The 25,092-nt window shown below is 47.3% G+C and overlaps 1 protein-coding gene across 3 annotated transcripts in view; it reads right to left on the bottom strand.

Moving 5' to 3' along the window:
- The window catches only part of NSD3 (nuclear receptor binding SET domain protein 3), a 1,432,226-nt gene that overhangs the window by 383,127 nt on the left and 1,024,007 nt on the right, over nt 1-25,092 (bottom strand). For all 3 annotated transcript variants that reach the window (XM_069214018.1, XM_069214019.1, XM_069214020.1), the window contains one exon: nt 1,663-1,932. In XM_069214018.1, the coding sequence (XP_069070119.1) occupies nt 1,663-1,932 (270 nt within the window). The remainder of the gene's footprint in view (nt 1-1,662; nt 1,933-25,092) is intronic.

Raw genomic sequence — 25,092 nt, 5'->3', positions numbered from 1 at the left:
CTGCACCAAGGTTAAGTAAGGTGCGGCTTTGGTCAAGGTTGTGTCATGTTTGCTTCCTTGTCAGATAACACAATGGGTTTTTCATTCAACATCGGGGGCATGCACGTGGTGGGGACAGGCATGGATTGTGGTGCCAGATTTGAAGTCAGGTTGGTTGTCAGCCACAGGGTCAGGGATCGGTCACCATAACAGAATCAAGAAGCACAGACATCGTCAAAGACAGATCGGCCGACTGTAACCAGTCTGGAGGCATCCCTGGTATTTTGGGGCACAAAGCCACACTAGAGGAGTCGGATGGGTCCCAAAGATGCACAACATGTCTTTCTTAAAAGTCTCTATTTGCTGCAGACGGACCCAGGAATTCGGTATGCATCACTATGATTCGTGAAATCGGTTCCTCAGTCGGACCCCGGGACCAAGACAGAGAGACACATTGACGTTCTTGAGACTTCTCTGAACGAGAGTAGTGTAATGTCACAGTTCCTCTTGTGTTTCCTTTCTGACTTGGAATAACCTTGGAGTATGAAGAGGATCTTTTGTGGGAATGATGCTGAAAACTGTAAAGGTACTTTGATAGGAATGGGACTTGCACACCTTTCGGCAGTGTTCGGAGACATAGAGATTGATTCTGCAGTCCTGGATCGAAGAGGGATACATCAGGGAGCAGTCCCCGTAGGACCTATAGTCTTGCAAAGACCCAAGGCACTAGAGTGATACGAAACATCTGCTTGTGACAGCCCTTACAAATTTTAAAAACTGTACTTTTCGGAAGAGACATGTTCCGTTGGACACTGTAAGAAATGTCCTTAAGAAAATTTGTCAAAAGAACGAGAAAGTTTGAGTGAGTGAGTGCCAGAGACAGGAAAGGCATATATGTGGCTCAGGCCTCACATCCAGCGAGGAAAAAGCCGATGCAAAGCTGCATGGCGCCACCTGCTCGCGGCGTGCAAAAGCAATGCCGAAATAAATCTCCAGATCCAGTCAGGGGCTTGAGGGTGTTCACAAGGTGAGGAATCTGTGATTAGAATTATCCATTAGAACGTGATATCAGTATACCCCTGTCAAACCCCAGGTATTGGGGCCTACCGCTGCTACATAAGGAAGATAATTTATAACTTGTTTGTTCACCTTCCACTGACTTAGATGCAGGGTCTGTCAGTCAGATATCGTGCAGTAAGACTCTGTGCCCTACCCTCTGGTGCCATATGCACTGGGCAGGCCAGAGGCCTTGCACAGGTGGGGGCAGGCAGCTGGACCAATTCAGAGCAACAAGCGCTGCGTACAGCCAGCTATTGGAATATAGCTATATAGTGTAATTCTCTAAGGATAAAATGCGATAAGAGGAGATAAGGTTAAGACATAAAGAGGCGAGCATGCTCAAAAGACAATTTGTGTTGGTTTTTACCGGTCAGTAAAATAACCATGCATGCTTCTTTCAAGACAAGAATGACATAGTTGTTCGCGATCATATTGGCTCTTATATACAAATAACTTACCACCATTTACACCACGAGGTAGTGAAAACATATCATTGAGGAGGGTTTGCCCCGAATTTCAAAGTACCACAAAGGTCACCTCCCAAATGTGCAAGGATGGGGGTGGGGGCAGGTAATGCCCAGTTATTACAAAATAGGCTGATTTTATTTCTATTAGCAGTCGTACCTTCTTGATATTTTTGGTTGTCCTGAGACCCCAGCCTCGTTGGTCAGTTTTGATGATCTCGGTTTCTGAATACAATCGTTTTGTGAAATTCTGATTTTGACAGCGTTCCCCTGCCTGGCACACCTGTGGGTGGCACTCGTACTGCAGCATTCTGTTCAAACATTCAGTGTCCAAGCCACAAGGATTTTCATCAGTGGGTTTACAGTTACACCTCGGGATCTCCGATAGGTCAGCCACTTGGATCTGTACTTTACCAACAACTTTGTTAGACTGTAAAGCAAAAGGAAACCACAGTGATTGTTAACAGCCTTTCAATGAATAGACAGAAGATTTAAACTAAAAAAACTGAAAATCACTAGAAAAGAAACTAAATTAGTAAAAGATCTGACTGACTACATACAAGCTATCCTTTAAAGTATGAAAAATATTCATTTTAATGATTGTGCGCCTCCAGTTTATATACATAGGGCCAGATTTATCACCCATTTTTGCATTCGCAAACGGTGCGAATGGCCGTTTACGAATGCAAAAATGCCTTTCAGTATTTATGAAAGGCATTCGCAACGCAATTTTAAGGAATCACTAAAATAGTGATTCCTTAAAATTGCGACCCCATTTAGAGAATCGCAAATTGCGGTTCTCTAAATAATAAATCGCAAATAAGGAATCCTTATTTGCGATTTCTTAAGCACATGTATGAAGCTTTTCCTTAATGCGAATTGGGCATTAAGGAATCGCAATTACCACCAAGTAAAACTTGGTGGTAACCATGTGCAAATTTTAAAAATGCATTAAAAATGCATTTTTAAAATTGACATGTAATGCACACATGCCCCTTTGGCATATGTGCCCCTTAAATGTCTTTAAAAAAATTATTGGGGTGCAGCAGAAGGGGCCTTAGGCCCCCAGCACCCTGGGGTTTGCATTTCCCAAAATTTCGACTTCCAGTTAGGAATTCGCAATTTGGGAAATGCAAAAAATTCGCAAATATGGGCCTACAGGCCCATAGGTGAGAATAGGGCCGGTATCGAAATTTGAGTAATAGCATTTGCGATTTTTAAGAAATCGCTATTACCGAATCGCAAATATGATACATACCATTTTTCCAAGGAGCTATTTGTCAGGTATTCCCTAAAAGAATATATCTTTAGAAAGTGGCCTGGAAACTGAAGTGAAAATACAAATTACCACTGCCATGCTCGATTACGTAGGGAAAATTTGGAATATGGAACATGTAAATTGTCAGTCAGTGGAATCAGAATTATCAAGCATGCTGCTACACATCTGGATTCCTGTGACCCTCATGATGGCGCCAACTCTTTGCTGACCATTATGAAGATAAGAACATAAGGAAGGAAGAAAAATCCCTTCTTTGCCCCTTGTGCTCCTGTAAATTAAAAGATACAATTTACCTGTAGTATTTGGCAAGTGGAAAAAAAACAGGAACATGGTCAAGCACATTAGGTAGGAAAAAGTGATTTAATGGTGTGCAGCACATGCAGAAAAACAAACTCTAATTTAAAAACCTTCAAATATGACTTTTTCCTCGATGTAATATTCAACACTTCCATCTGGACAGATAATTGGGAAAAAGAGAGAGTGGATGTGGAGAGAAAAAACAACATGGTAAGAACCTGATTTTGGGAAAAGAAATCTGCCTGACTCCCAGTCAGAGAGTAGGATTCCAAGAAGGGCATCCTAAAATAAATCTTAGAAGTATGGAAAGTGGACAAGGTCTTTGGCTAACGAGTTACTTACTTTCGGTAACGCCTTATCTGTTAGAGACATAGACTAGCAGCAGATTCCTTACCTACCCACCCATCCTCTCGCTCTGTGAACTGTTTTGTCTTACTTCAGCCTCGCTTTCTTGGTGTTCTTGTGCCATGCTTTTCCATTTGGTGATTGTAAATTCAAATTAGGTAGGTAGGTAAGGAATCTGTGGCTAGTTTATGTCTCTACCAGATAAGGCATTACCGAAGGTAAGTATCCAGTTAATCTGATAGAGACAACTAGCTGCAGATTCCTTACCTTAGAATTGGATACCAAAGCAGTATCAACCTAGAAGGAGGGTCTGCAAACACATCCTACCCTAGTCTCACGATAAACAACCGGTCAAACTAAAGGAGTAGTAGACCAGACAAGAGCGAGACAAGGTGAGAAGAATAATTCATCTCACCTGAAGAAAGTGGACGACTCACAGAATAGTGTAAGAAAGTATGAAACGCCATGGGGGCCAGAGCATATGGCAATGAAAATGAATCTGTTGGTAGAGAAAAACAGGGAAATAACATGAAGCACTCCAAAATAGAAGCTGAATGAGTAAGGTGCAAAAGCGTCCCTAACGGTCACTGAGACAATAGGAATGGGTACACCGATCAAGGGCTAACCCTAGTGGATATGAAAAAAGGAAAGTGATACAAATATGTTGCTCCCACCAGGATGCATAGGCAAAACCTGCAAGAAGCAGGAAGCTTAACGCAGAAAGGGAGAGTAAACCAAAATACCAAATGCACATCCCCAGGAACACCCAAGGGGTAAACCTGAGGAGAGGTGAAATAGAACTGTGAGACACCTAGGGGTAGTTGACAGAAAGCACGAAGGGTATGCCATATGCCTGACATACAAAGGTCAAAAGATAAGGTCTGGAAGATACATGCAGAGACACCAATAGGCAACTAGATAGATGTAAAGACACGGATGTGGTCATACATATGATATTTATAGATATGCAGAGGGTCATGTGAACACAGATGTCATTATAAAAATAGAAACATAGACCTATGAAGCAGAAATGAGACATAGGTATACATGCTGATATGTATGTAATATATAGAGAACACAGAAAGAAAGAGTTGCGCAACAGCAACAGAAGTAAAAGAAAAGAGGGGAGAGAGAAAGTACACCCCTCAAGAAAGAAAAGCCAGCCAAACAGGAAAATCACTGCTAGCAGACTAAAAGTGAAAAGAGGTCGGTAAAACTATCTACTGATAAAAAAAATCAACAGAAACCTCACGGTGCATGACAAAGACCAACATGAGGCATACACATGCAGTGTGAGTAGAAGCCAACCACAGAAGGGTAAGGCAATAGCAATGACAATCCAGCAGACAGAAAAATAATCACTGAAGAAAGGACTGAAGGAAAAGTGACAGAATTCCGGAGGGAAAGCCAGCATATAATAAAGTGATCCATATGTGGACCCATGAATGAAATACAAGGTATATTAGACCTCGCCCCTCAGAAAGGGGTCCAAACACCAGCCCTGCAGAAGTTTGCACAGTCAAATGGAAATGGCCATATCCATGGACAGCAGTCCTAAACATAAAAACAATATGAGGTAGGAAAAAGAAAATATATGGACGGAAGGAAGAAATAGGAGTACAGTCTTGCAGCTGACATAAAGGCCGAAGCAACTGGTAGTACTGGAACCCTACATGACTGAATATAGCAGTCAAAATGATGACCGAGGCACACAGAAAGGGGAAGAATCCCAGAAAGGGAAAGAAATCAAGTAAAGGGACAGACCATAAAAACAGGAACCCATGCAAAATTGGTTCCCCCGGGCCTACAAGAGCAGTGCAGAGGGAAACAAGAAATAGGCATAATACCAGTGTGGAAAGAATAGCCAAGTGTCATTCCATTGGCAGGAGACAACTTTGTTCTGGCCACTATCTAGTCATCAGGCACTAGGTATTTCCACTGAAGAATAGCTCCGTACCCAAAAGGAAGAAGTACATATACATATGGTAAATATAAAAGAATTAAAGGAGGGAAATGTCTTAAGACACACCCGGAAGGAACCCTTCCCTTCTCAGTGTGAGGGTCTGTTACTTAGGCTATTATGCCACAGGAGAACATATATCTATATATATATATGTATATATATATATCTCATTATAAAAGAACTGCCAAACGCCTACCCTATTTGCTCTGAAGAGCAGGGACTGGAAACGACTCTGAAATGAGGTAGAACCTCGTAGGGAGCACAATCTCCTAGGCAAACTGTTTATCAGCAGAGTACAACAGAAAACTCCCTTTAAGAGGTATAAGACCCAGACTGGGCCAGAAAATAATAATGAAATCTGACCACCATAGTGGGGTAAATAAACAGAACACCTGCAACGCAGGAGCACCACCCTGAGGGCTAGAACATAAGAAAAGCACCTGCAAAGAGCAGGAACACCACACTGAGTGTCACATTATAATCAAGAAGCATATCACCACAATGGCAGTAGGAAAAAAGTGCAACAGGGAAAAAATGCAACTGCCCCTGAACAATTGACCAAACCAGAAGACGACTCTGGAAAACGAAGAGGACTTACAACTGAATCCCTTCCATTAGCATCCCTAAGGCAGCATACGGACGAGTCAGCATGCGTGACAAAAAAGGGAGGTGCCATCAATAGGCACATCAAGTAAAGATGCTTGCACTGCTTCTGAGAAATTGGAACAACGTAACCATGCCCTTCGTCTAAGTGCTACCAAAGAAGCCATAATCCTTCCAACAGAATCTGTGGTATTCATATCACATCTAACACTAAGCTTTGCAGCCTGCTGACTATGCCGTACAAAAGGTGTTAGAGCTTGTCTAGCCTCGTCAAGCAGAGAAAGCAAAATGCGATCCACTGAATCCCACAAAACTTGGGAGAAGCAGGCAAGAACACGGGATGTACTGGTTGAACGCAAGATAGAACTAGAGAAAGCGAAAACCCGCCTAGCAGAAGTGTCCAGCTGTCTGGCTTTCCGCTCTGGCCGCCAGGAGGAACCTGCGTAAAACTGTGTGCAGCCAAAGCAGTTTCCACCACAAAACTTTGAGTAGTTGGATGCCACTGGAAGCATGACAGATCCTCCGGGGCAGGCCTGTGTCTATGCGAGTTAGAGCACTGCACAGGGGGACCAGATATTGGCTGGGTCCAAACTCCCAAAAGGATATCATGAAGAGCCTCACAATAAGGAAGGACCGGCTCCACAGAGGACTGGTCAGGAAGTAAGACATCAAAGCAAAGGGTCCGTGCACAATTGCTCATTAGGAAGCTGTAAATGTAACACTTCCGACACACGTTTTAATATGTTTGTAGAAGCAGAACCAGCCTCCCAGGGGATGATAGGAGGCTGGAAGTCGGCAAGGAGTCCAAACCGCAAGCATTGGCTAAGTCAACTAACCAAACCGATTGAGGAAGTGGAATGGTGTCGGAATTGGGAGGCTGAGAATGGAAACCGGGCCCCTACCATGGAAGAACTGGAGGGGGAGCCTCAGAAGACAGAGGAATAGTCGACTTCAATTGAGCTGCTCCCAGCGTCGGAGTCGATCGACATCAGGATTGAGACACCTCGACATCGAAAGGGGCGTCGCCCAACTCCAGGGATACAATAAACAGAGCGTCAAGCAAAGCCGCAGGCAACACCACTGCCGAAGTCGGTAAGATAGAAATAGACGCCAAAACTGGAGTCGTAACAGAGGAGACAGGCGCTGAAGATGGAAGCTGTGCATCAGTGCCAATCTGACTATGGAGTCGGAGTAGAGGGGCCAAAAGGGCACCTAGGATGAAGCCACCAGTGAGGACCCATCAGGGCTCCCGCCACCTCCTTAGGGCCAAAGGGGCCCCAGAGAGAGGGGGGAAGACCCCAAAACAGCATGCAAGGATGAATAATAGTCCCACATCCGAGCCAGAGTCGTCCCGGTGCCAGGATAAAGTGGGAGGCACAGGGTCGACTCTTGTGCAGGCTTGTCCTTAGAGGAACTGGAGGAGCTCTGCGGGGTGGTGAAGCCGGAGGAGGACGCAACTTTGACCGAGGATAACACTTACCTTGAGATGTTGCAGGATCTGGAGATTTAGAAGGAGCTGTACTCGAGTGACTCCTGGAATGGTCGTTACGATGAGTCGTAGAAGAAGGACTAAGATGCCTATGAGAATCCTGTGAAGACTGCAACATCCGTAAGGATGCAAGGAGCATTATCCGTCGTTCCCACAACGCCTTAGGCCTCAACTGTTGACAGGCATCGCAGTCGTCCGTATCGTGGTGGGTACTTAAGCATCACATAGAAACAGAGTGGGGGCCCGTGATAGACATTTGTGGAGCACAGAACCCACACAGCTTAAAGCCAGAAGGCATAAACACTGCTCCAATGATGAAAACCGGCTAAAGGGAATGCCAAGAAAACATGGCCCGAAATAACCACTTCTCCGGATCAGCGTTGCTGAGTGGAAAAGAAAAAACTGACATCAGAACATCGGGGAGGGACTATATGGACACCATCTACGTCATATCAGGAGCATGACTTCGATACAGAGTTGCATGACACCCTCTACCGCCGCACAGAGGTACTGCTGAAAAAGCTTTCCGGATACAGTCTGGTGCCTGGGGAAAATTCTAAGGTAAGGACTCTGTGGCTAGTTGTCTCTAAAAGATATGGAAAATAATTTGGACTGCTTAACAGAAGCTACCCTAGCCTTTTGGGGAAGGCACCCTGACTGCACTGAACAGATCACAGAAAGGCACATTACAACGGCTAGCAGGATTTAGGACAGGGCCAATTTCTGATAAATTTACAGCAATTCTGAAGTTGGGAAATCTTGTGATCTTAAAGGGTCAAATTTGTTTATATACATATTATCAAAGAAACACAACCGGACTTGTTGCTCTCTCTTAAATACAGAATAATGAGGTCAATGAAAGTAACATCATTTCCTTTAATTGACTGATTTAGCGTGACTGTCTTAACACGAAAAGTTCTCACATGTTGGTTTATACTATTTTACCCATCACATGGTCCAAACGTTTTCACTTGCATTCTCAAAGAAAGAGAAACAATCAGAAAAGTGTTACGACTCGCTAGTACTGAGGAATTATCAAAATGAGTTAAGACAGAATTACTGGATGCAGCAAAACATAAAAATTTACATACAAACATAGCAAATTGGGAACATTAAAAGTTGAAGTCCCATTATTTGGCAGGGGTCATGAATTCCACTGTATAGCCATCACTGTGTAAAGAACAAGTTACTTATCTTTGGTAACAAATAATCTGGTAGAGACATATTCTAGTTGCAGTTTCGTTACCTTAGAATTTCCCCAGAAATCAGACTGGAGCTGGAGATTTTTCTTAGAGCAGTACCCTTGCATGCCGTCAGGTGACATTGGTCGACTCCGCCTCCGTTGTTGGCGTCATAGTCGTCGTGATGATGTTGCGGTCATATTTAGGCGCCACCCCGGAGCACTGACGTCAGTTTCTTTTCACAACTTTCCACGTCAGAAGCATGGAGTGATAAAGAACATGGATCCTGGTGTGCCAGAACTAGGGCTCAAAAAAGGGAGAAGTCCCTGTCCCTAGAAATCAGTTCGCAGAGAGGATGGGTTGGTTGGTAAGGAATCTGCAACTAGAATATGTCTCTACCAGATAATTTGTTACAGAAGATAAGTAACTTGTTCATCTGAAAAAGATTTCTAGTGGCAGATTCCTTACCTTAGAATAGATACCCAGGCAATACTATCCCCAGAGCAGGGTCTGCGAACTAAGATCATACAAATAAGTCCTGCATGCCCGAAGGGACAAAGTAGTTGTCCCTGCGGACCTGACTGTCCAGGCAGTAGTGCTTAGTGAACGTGTGCAGGGACGCCCATGTTGCTGCCTGGTAGATGTCCAGGACTGGAACTACAAGTGCCAATGCAGTGGTTGCAGCAGTTGATCTGGTAGAATGAGCATACAAACCCTCAGGAGGTTGTTTCTTAGCCAAAGCGTAGCACATTTTGATGCAGAGAACAACCCATCTAGAGATGGTCCTTTACTTCACCGCCCACCCTTTCTTCACATCCACATAACCAACAAATAATTGATCGTCCACCCGGAAGTCTTTGGTATGATTAAGGTAGAACCCCAAAACTATTTTTAAACCTAGATGGTGGAGTCTCTCCTCTTCACAAGAAGGATGTGGGGTGTGTAAAAAGTAGGCAAGGTGATGGATTGGCGTACATGAAAGGACATGACCACTTTAGGTAGGAAAGAGGCCCTGGTATGGAGCTCCTCTTTGTCAGAAGGGACAGAGATGAACGGTGGCTTCGAAGAAAAAGCTTGCAGCCCACTCACTCTACGTGCAGAGATGATGTTTACAGGGAAGGCTGTTTTTGAAGTGAGAAGTCAAATTGGAAAATAATGAAGAGGCTCAAAAGGAGCACACATGAGGAAAGTGAGCACCAAGTTCAAATCCTACTGGGGCATTATGAACAGGGTAGGTGGAATCATGTGGGTAAGACCTTAGTAGAATCTCCCAACAATTGGAGATTTAAACAAGGAGCATTGATCCGGTAGTCTGAGGAAAGCAGAGATGGCAGACAGATAACCCTTAAGGGTGCCCAAAGCAGAGCCCTGCTGGGCAAGAGCGAGCACAAACAAAAGAACCTCAGACAAAAGTGCAGAGAGGGGGGATCAACTGACTTGTTGGTATACAATGCCACAAATGTATTCCAACGACAGGTGTACACCATTTTGGTGGAGGGAAGCCTGGCTGCCAAGATAACATTATAGACTTCAGGCAGGTCTAAAACTGTCAACTGCTGCCACTCAATCTCCACGCAAGAAGGTGGAGACTGGAAGTTTTTGGGTGGAGAATCGCCCCTTGCTGCGGCAACAGAAGATCCTCCCGAAGAGGCAGTCTGAATGGAGGATCAATGGCCATGCTCAGAAGCTTGGGATAACATACTCATTGTGCCCAGCCCCGAGCCACAAGAAATACTTGGGCCGGTTGTTCTTGGTCGTCTTGAGAACTCTGAGCAGAAGTGGTATTGGCAGAAAGGCATATATGAGGCCTGATTTCCACTCTAGACAAAAAGCATCGCCGAGCGAGTGCCATCTTGTATACTCCAACGCGCTAAAAAGCTGACATTGTGCGATCTTTGCGGAGGCGAACAGATCTCACCAATGCTCTCCACACTGCTGAAAGGGACCTTGTGCCACCTCCGTATGGAGGTGCCATTCGTGATCAACAATGCACTGATGGCTGAGTTTGTCTCCTCTGGAGTTCAGAACCCGCCACATGTTGAACCACCAGGGATATGCCCTGACGTTCCAGCAATGTTCAGAGGAGCAGAGCCTCTTGGCAAAGGGTCCATGACCAAACCCTGAGATGCTTGTTGCAGTACAACATGGCTGTGTTGTTGTCTGTGAACACCTGTGCCACTTTCCCTTTGAGAGAGGGAAGGAATGCTTTCAATGCAAGCTTGATCACTCAGAGCTCCAGAAGATTTATGTTGATTCCGGAGACTCTGCAGGAGACTAGAAGCCTCTGATCTTCTCCATCTCCCCCATGGGGCCACCGGATCCAAGGAGTGATGCAGCTGTCACTACCATCAGATATGGTCGGGGAAATGAGACAGATCCACCTCTGACCCAATTGCGGTTCAAAAGCCACCACTGCACATCTTGATCTGGACCATGACGGCAAGGTTCCCCTGATGCTGCTCCCACTGGAACTTAAGGTCCCAGTGCAGAGCCTGCATATGCCAGCTGGCATGAGTCACTAGCAGGATACAGGAGGCCATGAGGCCCAGCAGCCTCAGAGTCATTATCACTGAAAAACCAGGACAGAGGCTGAAACATCGATATCATAGCCTGCATATCGTGGACTCGCTAGGCCCGAAACTGCAGTGTCTAGAACAACTTTGATGAAAGAAAGCGTCTGAGAGGGAGACAGGTGTGACTTTGGCACATTTATAGTGAACACCAGAGAATGCAGGGGGTCTGCTGTAGTCTGAAGGTGGGAGATGACAGCCTGGGGTGAGCCCACCTTTAACAGCCAGTCGTCAAGGTAGGGGAGGAATGAAACCCCTAGCAGAGCAGATGAGCTGAGACCACCGCCATCACTTTCCAGAGCACTCAATGGGAGCTGGTAAGGCCAAAGGGGGCACGATAAACTGAAAGTGCTTGTGGCCTACCACGAAATGCAAGTAATGTCTGTGGGCTGGCAGGACAGGAATGTGAAAGTAGGTGTCTTGCAAGACCAACGCTACCATCCATGCTCCAGGGCAGACAGGACCTGAGACAGAGTGAGCATTTTTAACTTCTCCTTTCTGAGGAAGAGATTGAGGGACTGGAGGTATAGATGGCAGCTCTTGTCCTTTTTGGGCACCATAAAATAGCAGGAATAACAACCATGGCCTATTTCTGGCATAAGGACCCGCTTTATGGCTCCCTTGACCAAGAGAGCGGTAACTTCCCCATGGAGAAGTGCCAAGTGATTCTCTGTCAGCCGATCATAGGATGGTGGCATGGCAGGAGGAGGAGTCTCGAAGGAAAGGGAGTAGCTCCTTCGGACGATTTGCTAAACCCACCTGTTCGTCATGATGGATTCCCTGTGGAGCAGGTAATGGCAAATCCTACCTCCAACTGGTACGTGATGGAGTGCCGGACTAGGAAGGTTTGGAGGCTGCAGCGGGGGAGATGGTGGTGGACTGGGCTGACCTCTGGCACCCAGTTCCACGTTGGATCCTGCTTCCTCATCTGCACAGAGGCTGGGTAGCATGCGTGGCATGGGGGCTGGAGGGAAACTGATGTAGTTGGGTGCCCCTTCTGTAGCCACGAAAGGGGCGAAAAGCCGACCGAGGAGCAGTTGTGAAGCCTAGGGACTGAGCTGTAGCCCAAGACTCCTTAAGCGCTCAAGTGCTGAGTCCGGTTTGTCGCCAAAGAGACCAGTGCCATCAAAGGGCATGTCCATAAGCAATTGCTGGACATACCCCGAAAAGCCAGTTGTCCTAAACCAAGCATGGCGCTGATAATCACAGTTGACGCAATCAATCTGCCTAGTGAGTCGGTCGTGTCCAGCAGACAATGGATCATGAACTTGGCTGCATCTCTCCCGTCAGCAACAGCTTGAGAGAGAATAACCCAGGCCTCCTCTGGGACCTGTGGCAGCACCTGAGAGACTGTATACCATTAAGTATGGGAGTAGCGGGCCAGAAGGCCAGACTGGAGCAAGAGAATTACTTCTTCCCAAGTTGGTCCACTCGTTTTGATTCCCTATCTGGGGGTGTGGAAGGGAATGTGTCAGAAGAGGAAGAGGCCTGGATGACCAAACTCTCAGGCGTAGGATGTTGGGTAAGGAATTTAGGGTTGTTAGGCGCAAGCCATGGCAGAGGGCGATTGTCCTTTTGACAGGAGCCCCTGTGCTGGGTTTAGACCACATCCCCAGCAGGACATCAGTGAGGGCTTCATTGAAGAGCAAAAGGGGTTCAGATGTAGAAGCCCACGGCTGAAACACCTCAGTCAGGAGTTTAGCCCTGACCGTCACCAGACAGCTGGAGGCCCAGGACCGCAGCCACTCTTTCTCACCACTATTGAATATGAGGCACCCTCTTCCTAGCCACTGTAGGGGGACAAAGCATGCCAGCATCCGGGGAGGTGTCAAGATCACTGGCTTCACCCAATTCCTGAGCCCAGTCCACATAAAGGGTCATCTAGCAGGTATTCCAAAGGGTCCAGAGACCCCTCCATACTCTCACTGTACCTGTACCCATAGGCATAAGGGTCAGGATCCAACCTGGAGAGCAACGTCCCTGTCAAAGTCAGAATTAGCGATGGGCGACATTGTTCCGGCTCTGGGTCGGAGTCTGGAATCAATATGGGGTCGATGTCGATCACGGGCCCGACAATCATCAGGAGCATTGACTTATGTACCGGCACCAAGGAAGGTCACAATGGCACAACCGGCGTCAGTGCAGATCCAGTAACGGATCCAAGGGTGTCCTCCAGAGCTGAGGCCAAATCAGCTGGCGCCGAAACCACTGGTGCAGAACTGGAGGGGGCCCCACCAACCGTAATGGGCCCGAAGGCATCAGAGGAGGGGATCACTGCCCAAATATGAGGCGCATGGCCTCGTAAAACTCTGAGTTGGGAGGGGTGGCCCAGGCTCCCAGAAGCAGACTCTGAGGATGGAGGCCTAGAGTGACGATGCTCCTCCCGCGTGACATCGTCCGAACGATGGAGTGAAGCCGAAGAATGTTTTTCCTCCTTGACGACTTCTTCTGACCTGAATGTCCCAATGATTTTGGAGGGGGACGAGGATGAGTGCTGATGGCTCCGCAAGCCGTCTTGCGACGTTCCTCTCGAACAAGACTGGGAGCGACATGGAGCCAAGCGCCCCGCCGCCATGAGCTTTAGGGACCGCTGCCTCAAAGCCTTCGGGTTCATGGCCCGGGCACTCTGGGCACGACTTTGGGTCATGGTTGTGCTCCGGACACCACAAGCACACGAGGTGCGGATCCATTACCAACATGAGATGACAGGAGTCAGGAGACGGTTTAAATCTGGTGTTCTGGGATGACATGTTGATGCACCAGGTGGTCAAAAAGCTTTGACAAAATGTCGAAAGTTAATCAAAAAATGACTGAGGGTAGCTCGTTTCCAGATCTTCGCGTAGGCTGGCACGGAAAGAAAAGAACTGATGTCAGCGTGCTGGGATGGCACCTATATATGAACGCAACATCATCACAGCAACCACAATGCCAACGACGGACACAGAGTCGACAGATGCCACCTGGCGGGGCGCAAGGGTACTGCTCAAACAAATATCTCCGGATCCAGTCTGTTGCCTGGGGGAAAATCTAAGGTAAGGAATCTGCAACTAGAAGTCTCTATTAGACACCCATTTCAAGTTCTGATTTGCTTGTTCTTTACTGCATTAAAAAATATCTCTGATGGCCCCAGCTGTATTCTTTCGATGGAGCCAATAGGATTGTACTGACGGAATATTTAAGGTCCGGCCATCTTTAGATGAGGTGGGTGGACTGACTGAGTGTTTGGCAGGTACAGTAATCTGATTGGTTTGTGACAGAGTGCCCTGTCCACCAAACTCATAATCATGGCCTATTGTTCTCCATCAAATTCATCACCTTATAAATACCAGATAAAATCACGTACAACGCCCAGCACTGCATACTACCAATCTCCACAACAACACCTCGATGTAGATCACACAGATATTCAGATAGCATTCGCACAACACACAGACACAAACTCATACACATCCCATTAACTATAATGCACTCTCACACTACAGAACAGATTGAGATCTGATCGTCTATACAGTTTCACTTCTCACATTTCTGTATACTCATGTGATTGACAATTTACATAAGAATGGTACATTATGTGCACGATATATTGTTTACTGTATATACCACTTATCCTTTTGGCGAGTCAGAACTTTTTAACACCCTTTGAGGAGCTATTTCTGACATCTGGCTATCTTATCAATCAATTAGGGCCAATATGACACTGACGTACATGGCAAATGGAACCTACCTAGATTCATTCATTAACTGATCTATAATTGTATATGCAGGGTCACTATCAACTCGTTTTGTTCTATTGCTGTATTTTACTCATTTATCACTATGTGAGCACATATGAGCACTTTCTTGAAGCAGTAAGTTATTCTATTTACAGTGGTATTGGTCTATGGATTAATCAAATACATACATAAATTGTATCTCAACATTTGCTATTCTATCGCATAGAACCTGTGTTACATGATGGAAAAGAAGGCAGACAGATATGCCTTCATATCAATGACTGCCAGGTCTAGCTGTGCAGGTGAAACTGGATAACACAGAAAGTAGGAAAGATGAGAATATGATTTCAAATCCTGAGATTTGCGCTTAGCAAAACATTTTACCCAGTGGCCTACATGTATTGAATTTACAGCAGATTTACAGGCATCCAAGTTGTCTTCCACTTTAGTTGCTAAGCACAAGGGCTCTAGTTGGTATCGCTGAAACTCCACTTATGGAAAAGCTAATGCCAAAGCATTAGAGGATTGAGATGGAGGAGCTCATCTGTCCTGCTGTGAAAGCAGGTTTACCTCTGTGTGGTAAAGGAAGAGACAGCTGAATGCAAAGTTCCATTAGACTGGCATTCCAATCTGGAGTGATCAAGAGTTGCTGTGCTCAATCCCCCTAACCCATCCCCATGACTTTCAAAAGAAGTGGGATTGGTAGAAATGAGTACACAGCCCCGGGGAACAGTTGAATCTAAAGACATTTCCCTATTAAACTATTTGGATAAAACTGCAAGTCACAAATCCGAGTCCACTTCTTGTTTAGTCGCAAAGAGGTACTTGTATAGACATCCCAATCTGGAGAAAATTATGTGTCACTTCAGGACAAAATTTCAGTCATGGTCCTTCAGAGAGAAATAACTCATGGTAATTTCCCTTACCTTCAGGATGTCCACAAGGTCAGTGTAGGAAAGTAGAGAATTATGTGGTATAGGGGTTAGTTCTCACCATGTAATACTCTCACAATACCCCAGAAATGGTCCTTGGGTTCACACTAGTAACTCCTTAGCTCAGTCCTTGTAGTGTGGCAAAGAGCAACCAGGCTTTACTTAGAGGAACATGTTAAGCAGTTCACAGCACAAACATAGACAATAAGTTACTGACACGACTAAAAAGAAATCCGACACCAATTTATAAAAATTTAGATTTTTTTAAATGAACTTAGGCACCAATATGAACAGTATTGGTTCAGGAGAACCGGCGATAGCAATTTTGGAAGCAATAGATAATTACTGCAGAAATGGCATTTAACGCTGCATTTAAGTCAATGGAGAAAAAGTAATACATAGCAAAAATGCACTTAATGAACAGGTTGGATGGAACCCGTGGGGGGTTAAGTTACAGCAGTCCTGGGACCAGAGCACAACAGAGCAGTTTTACCTGGCCCGTGCAGTCGGGGTGCAGAGCGGCTCTGGCTGTTTGTGGTGCTGAGCGGGACTCACGTTGAAGTCAATGGCAGGGGTGCCACTGGTGAGAAACAACCACTTGGGGGTCAAGGTGCGGGAACCCTTGCAGGGTTAAGCTAGTGTGGGCTCTGGGACCAGGACACTGCAGTCAGTTCACTTAGAGCATTTCTATGAGGTCTGGCTGCAGGGGTGTCCTGGCTGTCCATGGTACTGAACAGGGGGAGCACCAAAGCAGTTTTACCACTGGCACAATGTCACTGACAAGGAGATGCAAAATCTCAGCTGGGGTTGGGTTGCCGATGTTGGATGCAGGTTGGATGCTGTGCCCTGCAGCCTTGAGTAAAATTGTCAGTCACCGGGCTAGCGACCAACAAGCATGGCATCTTAAGGGTGGCAGAACATTTGAGAAGTAGCAGAAGTCTGAGGAAATGAGGTGGCAGTGTGAAGCTTTGTGGAAGGCTGGACTACAACTCCCAGAAGACAGTGGACCACATGTTTTTCGAAAATCCCTCTGTGGGTCCTATGTCTGGTGTGACTTCGGATTCGGCGGTCGTTTTAACCTGCAATTTGCAGGGAACTAGTGCCACTAGTCCAAGGGAGACTGATGGTGCTTCTTGCTTCCACAGGTGTCACTCTGGTCGGGAGTGATGAGTTTCAGCCAAGGACGAAGGTCAATCACACAGTTCCCAGTCTGCTGCCTCAGGGTCAGTTTTTCCCTCTTTTGCTATGTAGCGGTGGGCAGAGTCTAGTTGTTGGTGATGCAGAGCTTCTTCTGGTCCTTCATCAAAGTAAGTTGGTCATATCTGAGGTTCTGGTGTCCTTGAAATCCTAGATTTAGGGGATGTAAGGGAGTGGAGACTAGTGGCCAACAGGCAGCTAAGCTAGCTCCTACAGCTAATCTGACCCTGAGGTGACCACATCCGGTGGGATAGATCACCTTAAGCTACCCAGAACCCTCTATTATGCCACTTCTAAGATAGCAGAAACTAAAACTTTGTGCACAGACCGGCTGCTCACCCTAGAGGTGTGGTCAGCCTGCTGGGTGTGTGCACCGTCCTGCAGTCTTAATTTCCTGCCTGGCCATGAGCAAATGTGGCTTGGGTCAGGGAGAAGGCCACCTCCTTGCTGGAGAATAGTGCTGATGGCTGTCAGGGGCAGTGTAGTCTTTGAAGCTCACCACCCTGATAGCCATATTCACAAGCACGGCTGAAGGGCACGAGGTGTGATCTCCTGCTCGCCACATCCCTTAGTTCTGACCTTTGGGAGCACCCAGGCTGCCTGGCAGGAGGTCAGATCTCTGTCTTGGCAGCAGCAAGCATGGGAAAAAGCACAGACTACTCAGCCAGAGCACAAAGGAGGTTGACAAAGATGTGGGGCGAGAGAAGGCAAGTTGTTTGACACCAAACTCAACATATATAGGCGGTAGCATAATGGAGCTAGCAGCCCTGTCAACTGGGGCTTAAGTTCCATGTTATTCTATGGACTGGCCTGCACTTATAGTGCACCTTAATGGAAAGGATACTATAGAGGCCTGTAAGCTTGTTCTTGCATGTCTGCACCTCAAATATAATGCACACTGCCTCATGGGCTGCAGAGGCCTTTTGTAGGGGTATCTGACATATATGTAAGGCATTGCATGGGACTATGCCACTTATCGAGAGAGCACAGTTGAACTCTAGCAGCTTGCACCGCTCTGTCAGTCTGCAATGGCAGGCCTGCCATCATAAGGTTGTATGGGTCACTCAGGCTGTCACAAACTCATACAGCAGTGCTGGGGCCCCTTTACTACCTATGCCCTGGGTACCATTTACTAGGGGCATACAAGGGGATAACACCTTTGCCAATCAGGTAATGACCATGTCAACAATAATTTAAGGAAAGAACACCTACACTGGGGACTGATTAGCAAGTTTCAGTGCACTATCAGAGTCGAAAAGCCAGTATCCATGGGATCAAATGGGGGCAAAAAGTGGGGGGCAACTGCAAAGAGTCATTTTCTTAGTCAGCAGCTACCTAAAGCACACTCTGCTGCACTGCCCACCTCAACAGGCCTCCCTACACAGGATCCAGGAGTCAATGCTGCTGTGTCTGTCGATATAAAAATTCACTGGTTGTTCTGTCTGACCATAAATGGAAGGGAAAATGTATTCAGAGCTAGGCAGACTTGCTATTACTGCAACACATTAATTTGCATCTGCCTTTGTGACAGACCAAAAGTTAGCACATTTATATTTCCTACTGGAACACTTGAGCCCATTGAAGAGAACTCCTTAATGATAGTGGTCTTTCAATGCCAAGAGCTGTAAGGACGACCCACTGTAATGATGAAGGGGCTCATTCACCAATGGAGGCGTGGGAGAATAGAGATGAAAATCACCAGCATAGCCATGAGGATTCTGTGATTCTTGAGCCGCTACTATCTCAGGCACCAGTGAAAGGCCCTCAGAAGCTATTATGCGAGCAGTGCCAACGAGATGCATAAGGCTTTCAAGCCTAGCTAGCATGGGACTTACAAAAGCAGAGGCAGAGCCTGATTCAGAAACATCATTCTCATATATCAAATATCTAAACTCCTCTATGGAGGAGGAAAGAACCCGGGTAGCTATCAATGACACCACTGTCTGCACGTATCCTGAAACAAGCTGTGGCCAGGTGGCGTTTAGCAGCGACTCATCAATGTACGGGAGTATGTGTATACCATAACAACAAAGATGTCCCAAGGCTTTGCACATTCATCTTACCCCCAGGAACACCCAAGCTCAAAGAGATTGACTCCCTAACGGTGGTAGCCTTCGACTGAGAAGGGCTGAAGAGACAACTCTTTGTAAGGCTGAAGAGCCACATTCCTGAAGGAAGTACCGGGAGGACAGAGATGAAAACCTGCAGCCAAGCCAAGAGGCTCCTGGGATGCCGGAGCACCTATCATCACAGGCACCAATGAAGGCTCACAGAAGCCATTCCCACCTGGGTGCATAAGGCTTTCAGGTATAATCAGCATGGGATTTGAAAGAGGCTAAGTGGAGGCTGATTAAAAAACTTCAATCTCATATACCAAATATCTACAGTCCTCTAGAGAGGAAGAAAGACCCTGGGTGGATATCCATGACCCCACTGTCTGCAAGTAGCCAGTAACCAGTTTCAGTGAGCCTGCCTTCAGCAGTCAGTCATGGAGGTACGTGAATATGTTTATTCCCAACTAACAAAGATGTAGTGAAAACACTGGCATGACCTTTAGAAAGACCTGAGGGGCGGATGCAAGGCCAAAGGGCAAAAAGGTCAATTGGAATTAGTCTGACAACACAACAAAAATGAGGTACTTCCTGTGGACTGCAGGACCTGTCCACAACCTGCAGATGCAGGCATGCCATGCAGTCCTCAGGACTCTAGGGAAGCAGAAACTGAGCAAGAGTAATCATTTTGAATTTCAGCTTCTTGAAGAAAGAGTTCATTAATTTGAGGCCTAGAATCCGTCTTAGTCTGCATCCTTAATGAGGTCCAGAAGGTACCAGAAACACCAGAGTCCTCTGTCGTTCTCTAGTAAAAGTCTGACTATCCCTTTGGTGAATTACAACACTTCTTTTGATAAAGCTGAGGCATTATCTGCCATTTAATTGGGGGAATATGGAAAGGTACATCCAAAATGGAGGACGTAACCAACTTGAATAATTTGTCGGAGCCATGGGTCCAATATGGTAACAAGCCAATAAAGCAGGCGATATTGATTTCTACCTCTCAATATCAGAACCGAAGGCAATCTCAAGAGGTTTGACATTAGTAGCAGAAGAGGAGAATCCTCTGGTCTTCCTGAATTGTGGGTAGAACTCGCAAGGAGGGCAAAGTAACCCCAGTGGGTGGGCAATAGGTCTGCTGATTTGAAGTTCTCTTAGACCATATAGGCCTTCTTCCCAAAGAGCTTAGAACAATCAAAAGAGACGTCCATTAGGGAAGCCTGGACACCCCCCAAGAATCTAGTGGAATGCTTCTAAATATGACTTTAAGGATGACACTGAAGAACGAAAGGAAAATAACTTGGGTTTACTTTAATAGTAAACTTTAATAGTGGAGGCTTGCACCTTGATTCCTTACCTTAGAATTTCCCCCAAGAGTCAGACTGGATCCGGAGATTTTTCTTCGAGCAGTACCCTTGCACGTCAGTAGGTGGAGCGGGCTTTGTTGGCATCGTAGTCGCCATGATGACGTCGGGAGTAGTACATAGACGCCGCCTTGGCGCAGTGACGTCAGTTTCCATGCCAAAGCACTGAGCTGCTAAGAACACTCTGTCCCTAGAAATCAGTTCGCAAGCGGGGAGGATGGGTGGGTCGGTAAGGAATCTGCAACTAGAATATGTCTCTACCAGATATTTCGTTACTGAAGGTAAGCAACTTGTACATCTGATAGACTTCTAGTTGCAGATTCCTTACCTTAGAACAGATACCCAAGCAATGCCATCTTCAGAGGTGGGCTGAGAACCAAGATCATACTAGAAAGTCCGACAGGACCGAACGATCCAAAGTAGCCGTTACGATGCACCATACTGTCCAGGCAGTAGCGTTTAGCAAACATGCGCAGGGACGCCCACATAGCTGCCTGGCAGATATCCAGGACAGGAACTCCGTGTGCTAATGCAGAGGAAGTAGCAGTCGCTCTGGTGGAATGAGCACACAAGCCCTCAGGGGGGTGCTTCTTGGCCAAAGCATAGCACATCTTGATGCAAAGAAGTACCCATTGAGAGATGGTGCGTTTTTGCACCGCCTTCCCTTTCTTCGCACCCACATACCCGACAAAGAGTTGATTATCCACCGGGAAATCTTAAGTACGATTAAGATAGAACGCCAATGCTCTTTTTGGGTCCAGATGGTGGAGTCTCTCCTCCTCATGGGAAGGATGTGGGGGGCGGGGGGGTGTAAAATGTAGGCAGGGTGATGGACTGGCCTACATGAAAAGGCGTAACCATTTTGGGAAGGAAGAAAGCCTTAGTGCGCAACACCACTTTGTCAGGGTGCACAGACAAGAAGGAAGGTTTGGACGAAAGGCCCTGAAGCTCACTCACCCTGCGAGCATAAGTGATGGCAACAAGAAAGACAGTTTTGAAGGTGAGGAGCCATAAGGGACAATTGTAAATCAGCTAAAAGGGAGTACACTTTAAATAAGTAAGGACAAGAGTGAGGACCCACTGAGGCATGATAAATGGAGTGGGAGGAAATAAATGAATGAGACGTTTTAGGAATCTACTGACAATAGGAGATTTAAAGAGTGAGGGCTGATCAGGTAAAGTAAGAAAGGGCGAAATAACAGAATAATACCCTTAACGAGTGCCCAAAGCAGAGCCCTACTGGGCCAAAGAAAAAATGAACAAAAGAACCTCAGATAGAGGGGCAGACAGGGGATCAACAGTATTGTTGGTGCACCATGCCACAAGTTTATGCCAACGACAGGCGTATACGGTCTTGGTGGAGGGACGCCTGGCTGCCAAGATAACATCACAGACTTCGGGTGGAAGATCAAAAGTCGCCAACTGGTGCCACTCAATCTCCACGCATGAAGGCGGAGATTGGACAGGTTCGGTGAAGAACCGTCCCCTGCTGCTGCGACAGAAGATCTACACGAAGAGGCAGTCTGAGTGGAGGATCGATGGCCATACTCAATAGCTCTGGATACCATATTCTCCATGCCCAGTCTGGAGGCACCAAGATGACTTTGGCCCGGTCCTTCCTGATCTTTTTGAGAACTCTGGGCAGAAGTAGTATGGGCGGAAAGGCGTAAAGGAGGCCGGAGTTCCACTCGAGATGAAAAGCGTCTCTGAGCGAGTGCTGCCTTGGAAACGCCAACGTCCAAAGCAGCTGACATTGCACATTCTCTGCAGAGGCAAACAGATCTAACCAAGGCTCGCCCATTGCTGAAAGAGACCTTGCACCACCTCCAGACGGAGATGCCATTTGTGATCGGCTGTGCATCGACAGCCGAGTTTGTCCGTGCTGGCGCTGAGAGAACCTGCCAGATGTTGAACCAGCAGGGTAATGCCCGGATGTTCCAGCCATGTCCAAAGACGTAGTGCCTCCTGACAAAGGGTCCAAGACCCTACTCTGCCCTGTTTGTTCAGTAACACATGGCAGTAGTTTTGTCCGTGAATACCTGCACTACCTTCCCTTTGAGAGAGGGAAGAAATGCTTTCAACGCAAGCCTGATCGCCCGGAGCTCCAGCACATTGATATGGAGCCCAGAAGTCTCAGATCTCTGCCACTCCCATGTGGCTGCCCCAACCCAAGAGCGACGCCTCTGTCGCTATAGATATATCTGGTTGGGGGACGGAGAGGGAACTGACATGGACCCAATGCGAATTCGAAAGCCACCACTGCATGTCTTTCGCAGTCCCCTCCGAGATCTGGACCATGTCGGAGAGATTCCCCTGATACTGTGCCCACTGGAACTTCAAGTCCCACTGCAGAGCCTACGTAAGTCATCTGGCATGTGTCACTAGCAGGATGCAGGAGACCATGGGGCCCAGAAGCCTCAGAGTCAGTCTCACCGAAACCCAAGACAGAGGCTGAAAGATCGGAATCATAGCCTGAATATCTTGGGCTCGCTTTTCGGGAGGATAAGCCTGAAACTGCACTATGACCAGAACAGCTCAGATGAAAGGGAGCTTCTGAGAGGGAGTCAGGTGTGACTTCGGCATGTTTATAGTGAACCCAGCGTGTGCAAGAGGCTTGCCGTAGTCTGAAGATTGGATATGACTTTCTTGGGTGAGTCCGCCTTCAACAGCCAGTCGTCGAGGTAGGGGAAGACTGGGACCCTTAACCTACGCAGATGAGCTGCAACCACCGCCATCACTTTTGTGACCACCCAAGGAGCGCTGGTGAGGTCGAAGGGGAGCACAGTAAACTGATAGTGATTGTGCACTACCACAAATCGTAGGTAACGTCTGTGGGCAGGCAGGATGGGGATGTGGAAATAAGCGTCCTGCAAGTCCAACGCTACCATCCAGTCTCCTGGGTCTAAGGCAGACAGAACCTGACCCAGGGTGAGCATTTAGAATTTCTCCTTCTTGAGGAAGTAGTTGAGGTCCCAGAAGGTCTAGGATAGGACATAAGACCTTGTCCTTTTTTCGGCACCAGAAAGTAGTGGGAATAACAACCACAACCTACTTTTGGCACAGGGACCTTCTCTATAGCTCCTGTGGCCAAGAGAACCACGACTTCCAGGTAGAGAAGTGCCAAATGATCCTCCGGGAGTTGGCTGAGTGATGGAGGCACGGCCAGTGGGTCAGATTTGAAAGGGAGGGAGCAGCCCTTTCACATGATCTGCAAACCCACCTGTCTGTAGTGATGGATTCCCAGTGGGGCAGGTGATGGCAAATCCTGGATGGGAGTGAGGGGACGGACTAGGAGGGTTTGGAGGCTGCAGCGGGGGCAGATGTGGACTGGGCAGACTTCTGGTTCCCTGTCCCACGCGGGATTCCGCGTCCCTGTCCACGCTGTGGCTGAACAGCATGGGTGGCACCATGGCTGTGTGGGGGACGCGACAGGGACCCCCTTCCATGGCCACAAAAGGGGCGAAAAGCAGACTGCTGGGGGAAAAGGGCAGCGGAAAGACCAAGGGACCGAGCCATAGCCCGGGAATCCTTGAATTTCTCCAAGGCCGAGTCCGCTTTGTCACCAAAGAGACAGGAGCCATCAAAGGGCATGTCCATGAGAGACTACTGGACATACCCCGAAAAACCAAAAGTACGCAACCAGACGTGGCGTCTCAAGGACACCGTCGAAGCAACCAATCTGCCCAGAGAGTCAGTTGTGTCCAGCCCACATTGGATTGTGAACTTCGCCGCATCTCTCCCATTGTTAACAGCTTGGGAGATGATAGCATGGGCCTCCTCTAGTATATGCGGCATAACTTGCGCAACCGTATCCCACAAAGAGTGTGTATAGCGGCCCAAAAGGCAGGGTATGTTCGCAGACCGCAGTGCGAGACTGGAGGAAGAAAACAGCTTCTTCCCAAATTGCTCCACCCTTTTGATTCCCTATCCCGGGGTGTGGAAGGGAATGCGCCTCAGGAAGAGGAAGCCTGGATGACAAGACTCTCAGGCGTGGGGTATTGGGACAGAATTTAGGGTCATTTGGGGCGGGCCGATGGCGGCGTGAGATGGTTCTATTCACAGGAGCTCCTGGGTTGGGTTTGGACCAGGTACCCAAAAGCACATTGGTGAGGGATTCATTGAATGGTAAAGGCCATGGTTGAAGCACCTTTGTCAGGAAGTTGGACCTGACCTCTACAGTAGGTAGCTCAAGGCCAAGGACCTCAGCCACCTTACTGACCACCATAGCATAAGATGCTTCCTCCGACATAGCCACGGTAAGAGGAGACAGCATGCCAGCGTCTGGAGAAGTGTCCAGTCCACTGGCCTCTCCCAATTCCTGTCCCCAGTCCAAAGATGGGTCATCCCGGTATTCATAAGAGTCCAGGGACCCCTTCAATCTTTCCCGAATTCATACCCATATGAAAAAGGGTCCAAATCTGACGTGGGGTGAGTAGGGCCCATCAAAGACAGGCGGCATCGGGCAACGCAGCTTCGCCTCCGAATCATCGGGGATAAGAATCGGGTCAATGTAGACTGTGGGTACTACCGACGTCAGGAGCGTCAACAATCGACCCGGCGCTGGGGAAGTTCTCAGTAGTGCAACCAGCATCGGTGCGGATCT

The sequence above is a fragment of the Pleurodeles waltl genome, chromosome 11, assembly GCF_031143425.1.
Source record: "Pleurodeles waltl isolate 20211129_DDA chromosome 11, aPleWal1.hap1.20221129, whole genome shotgun sequence".
NCBI lineage: Eukaryota > Metazoa > Chordata > Amphibia > Caudata > Salamandridae > Pleurodeles > Pleurodeles waltl.
This window is presented reverse-complemented; position numbering and strand designations above follow the sequence as displayed.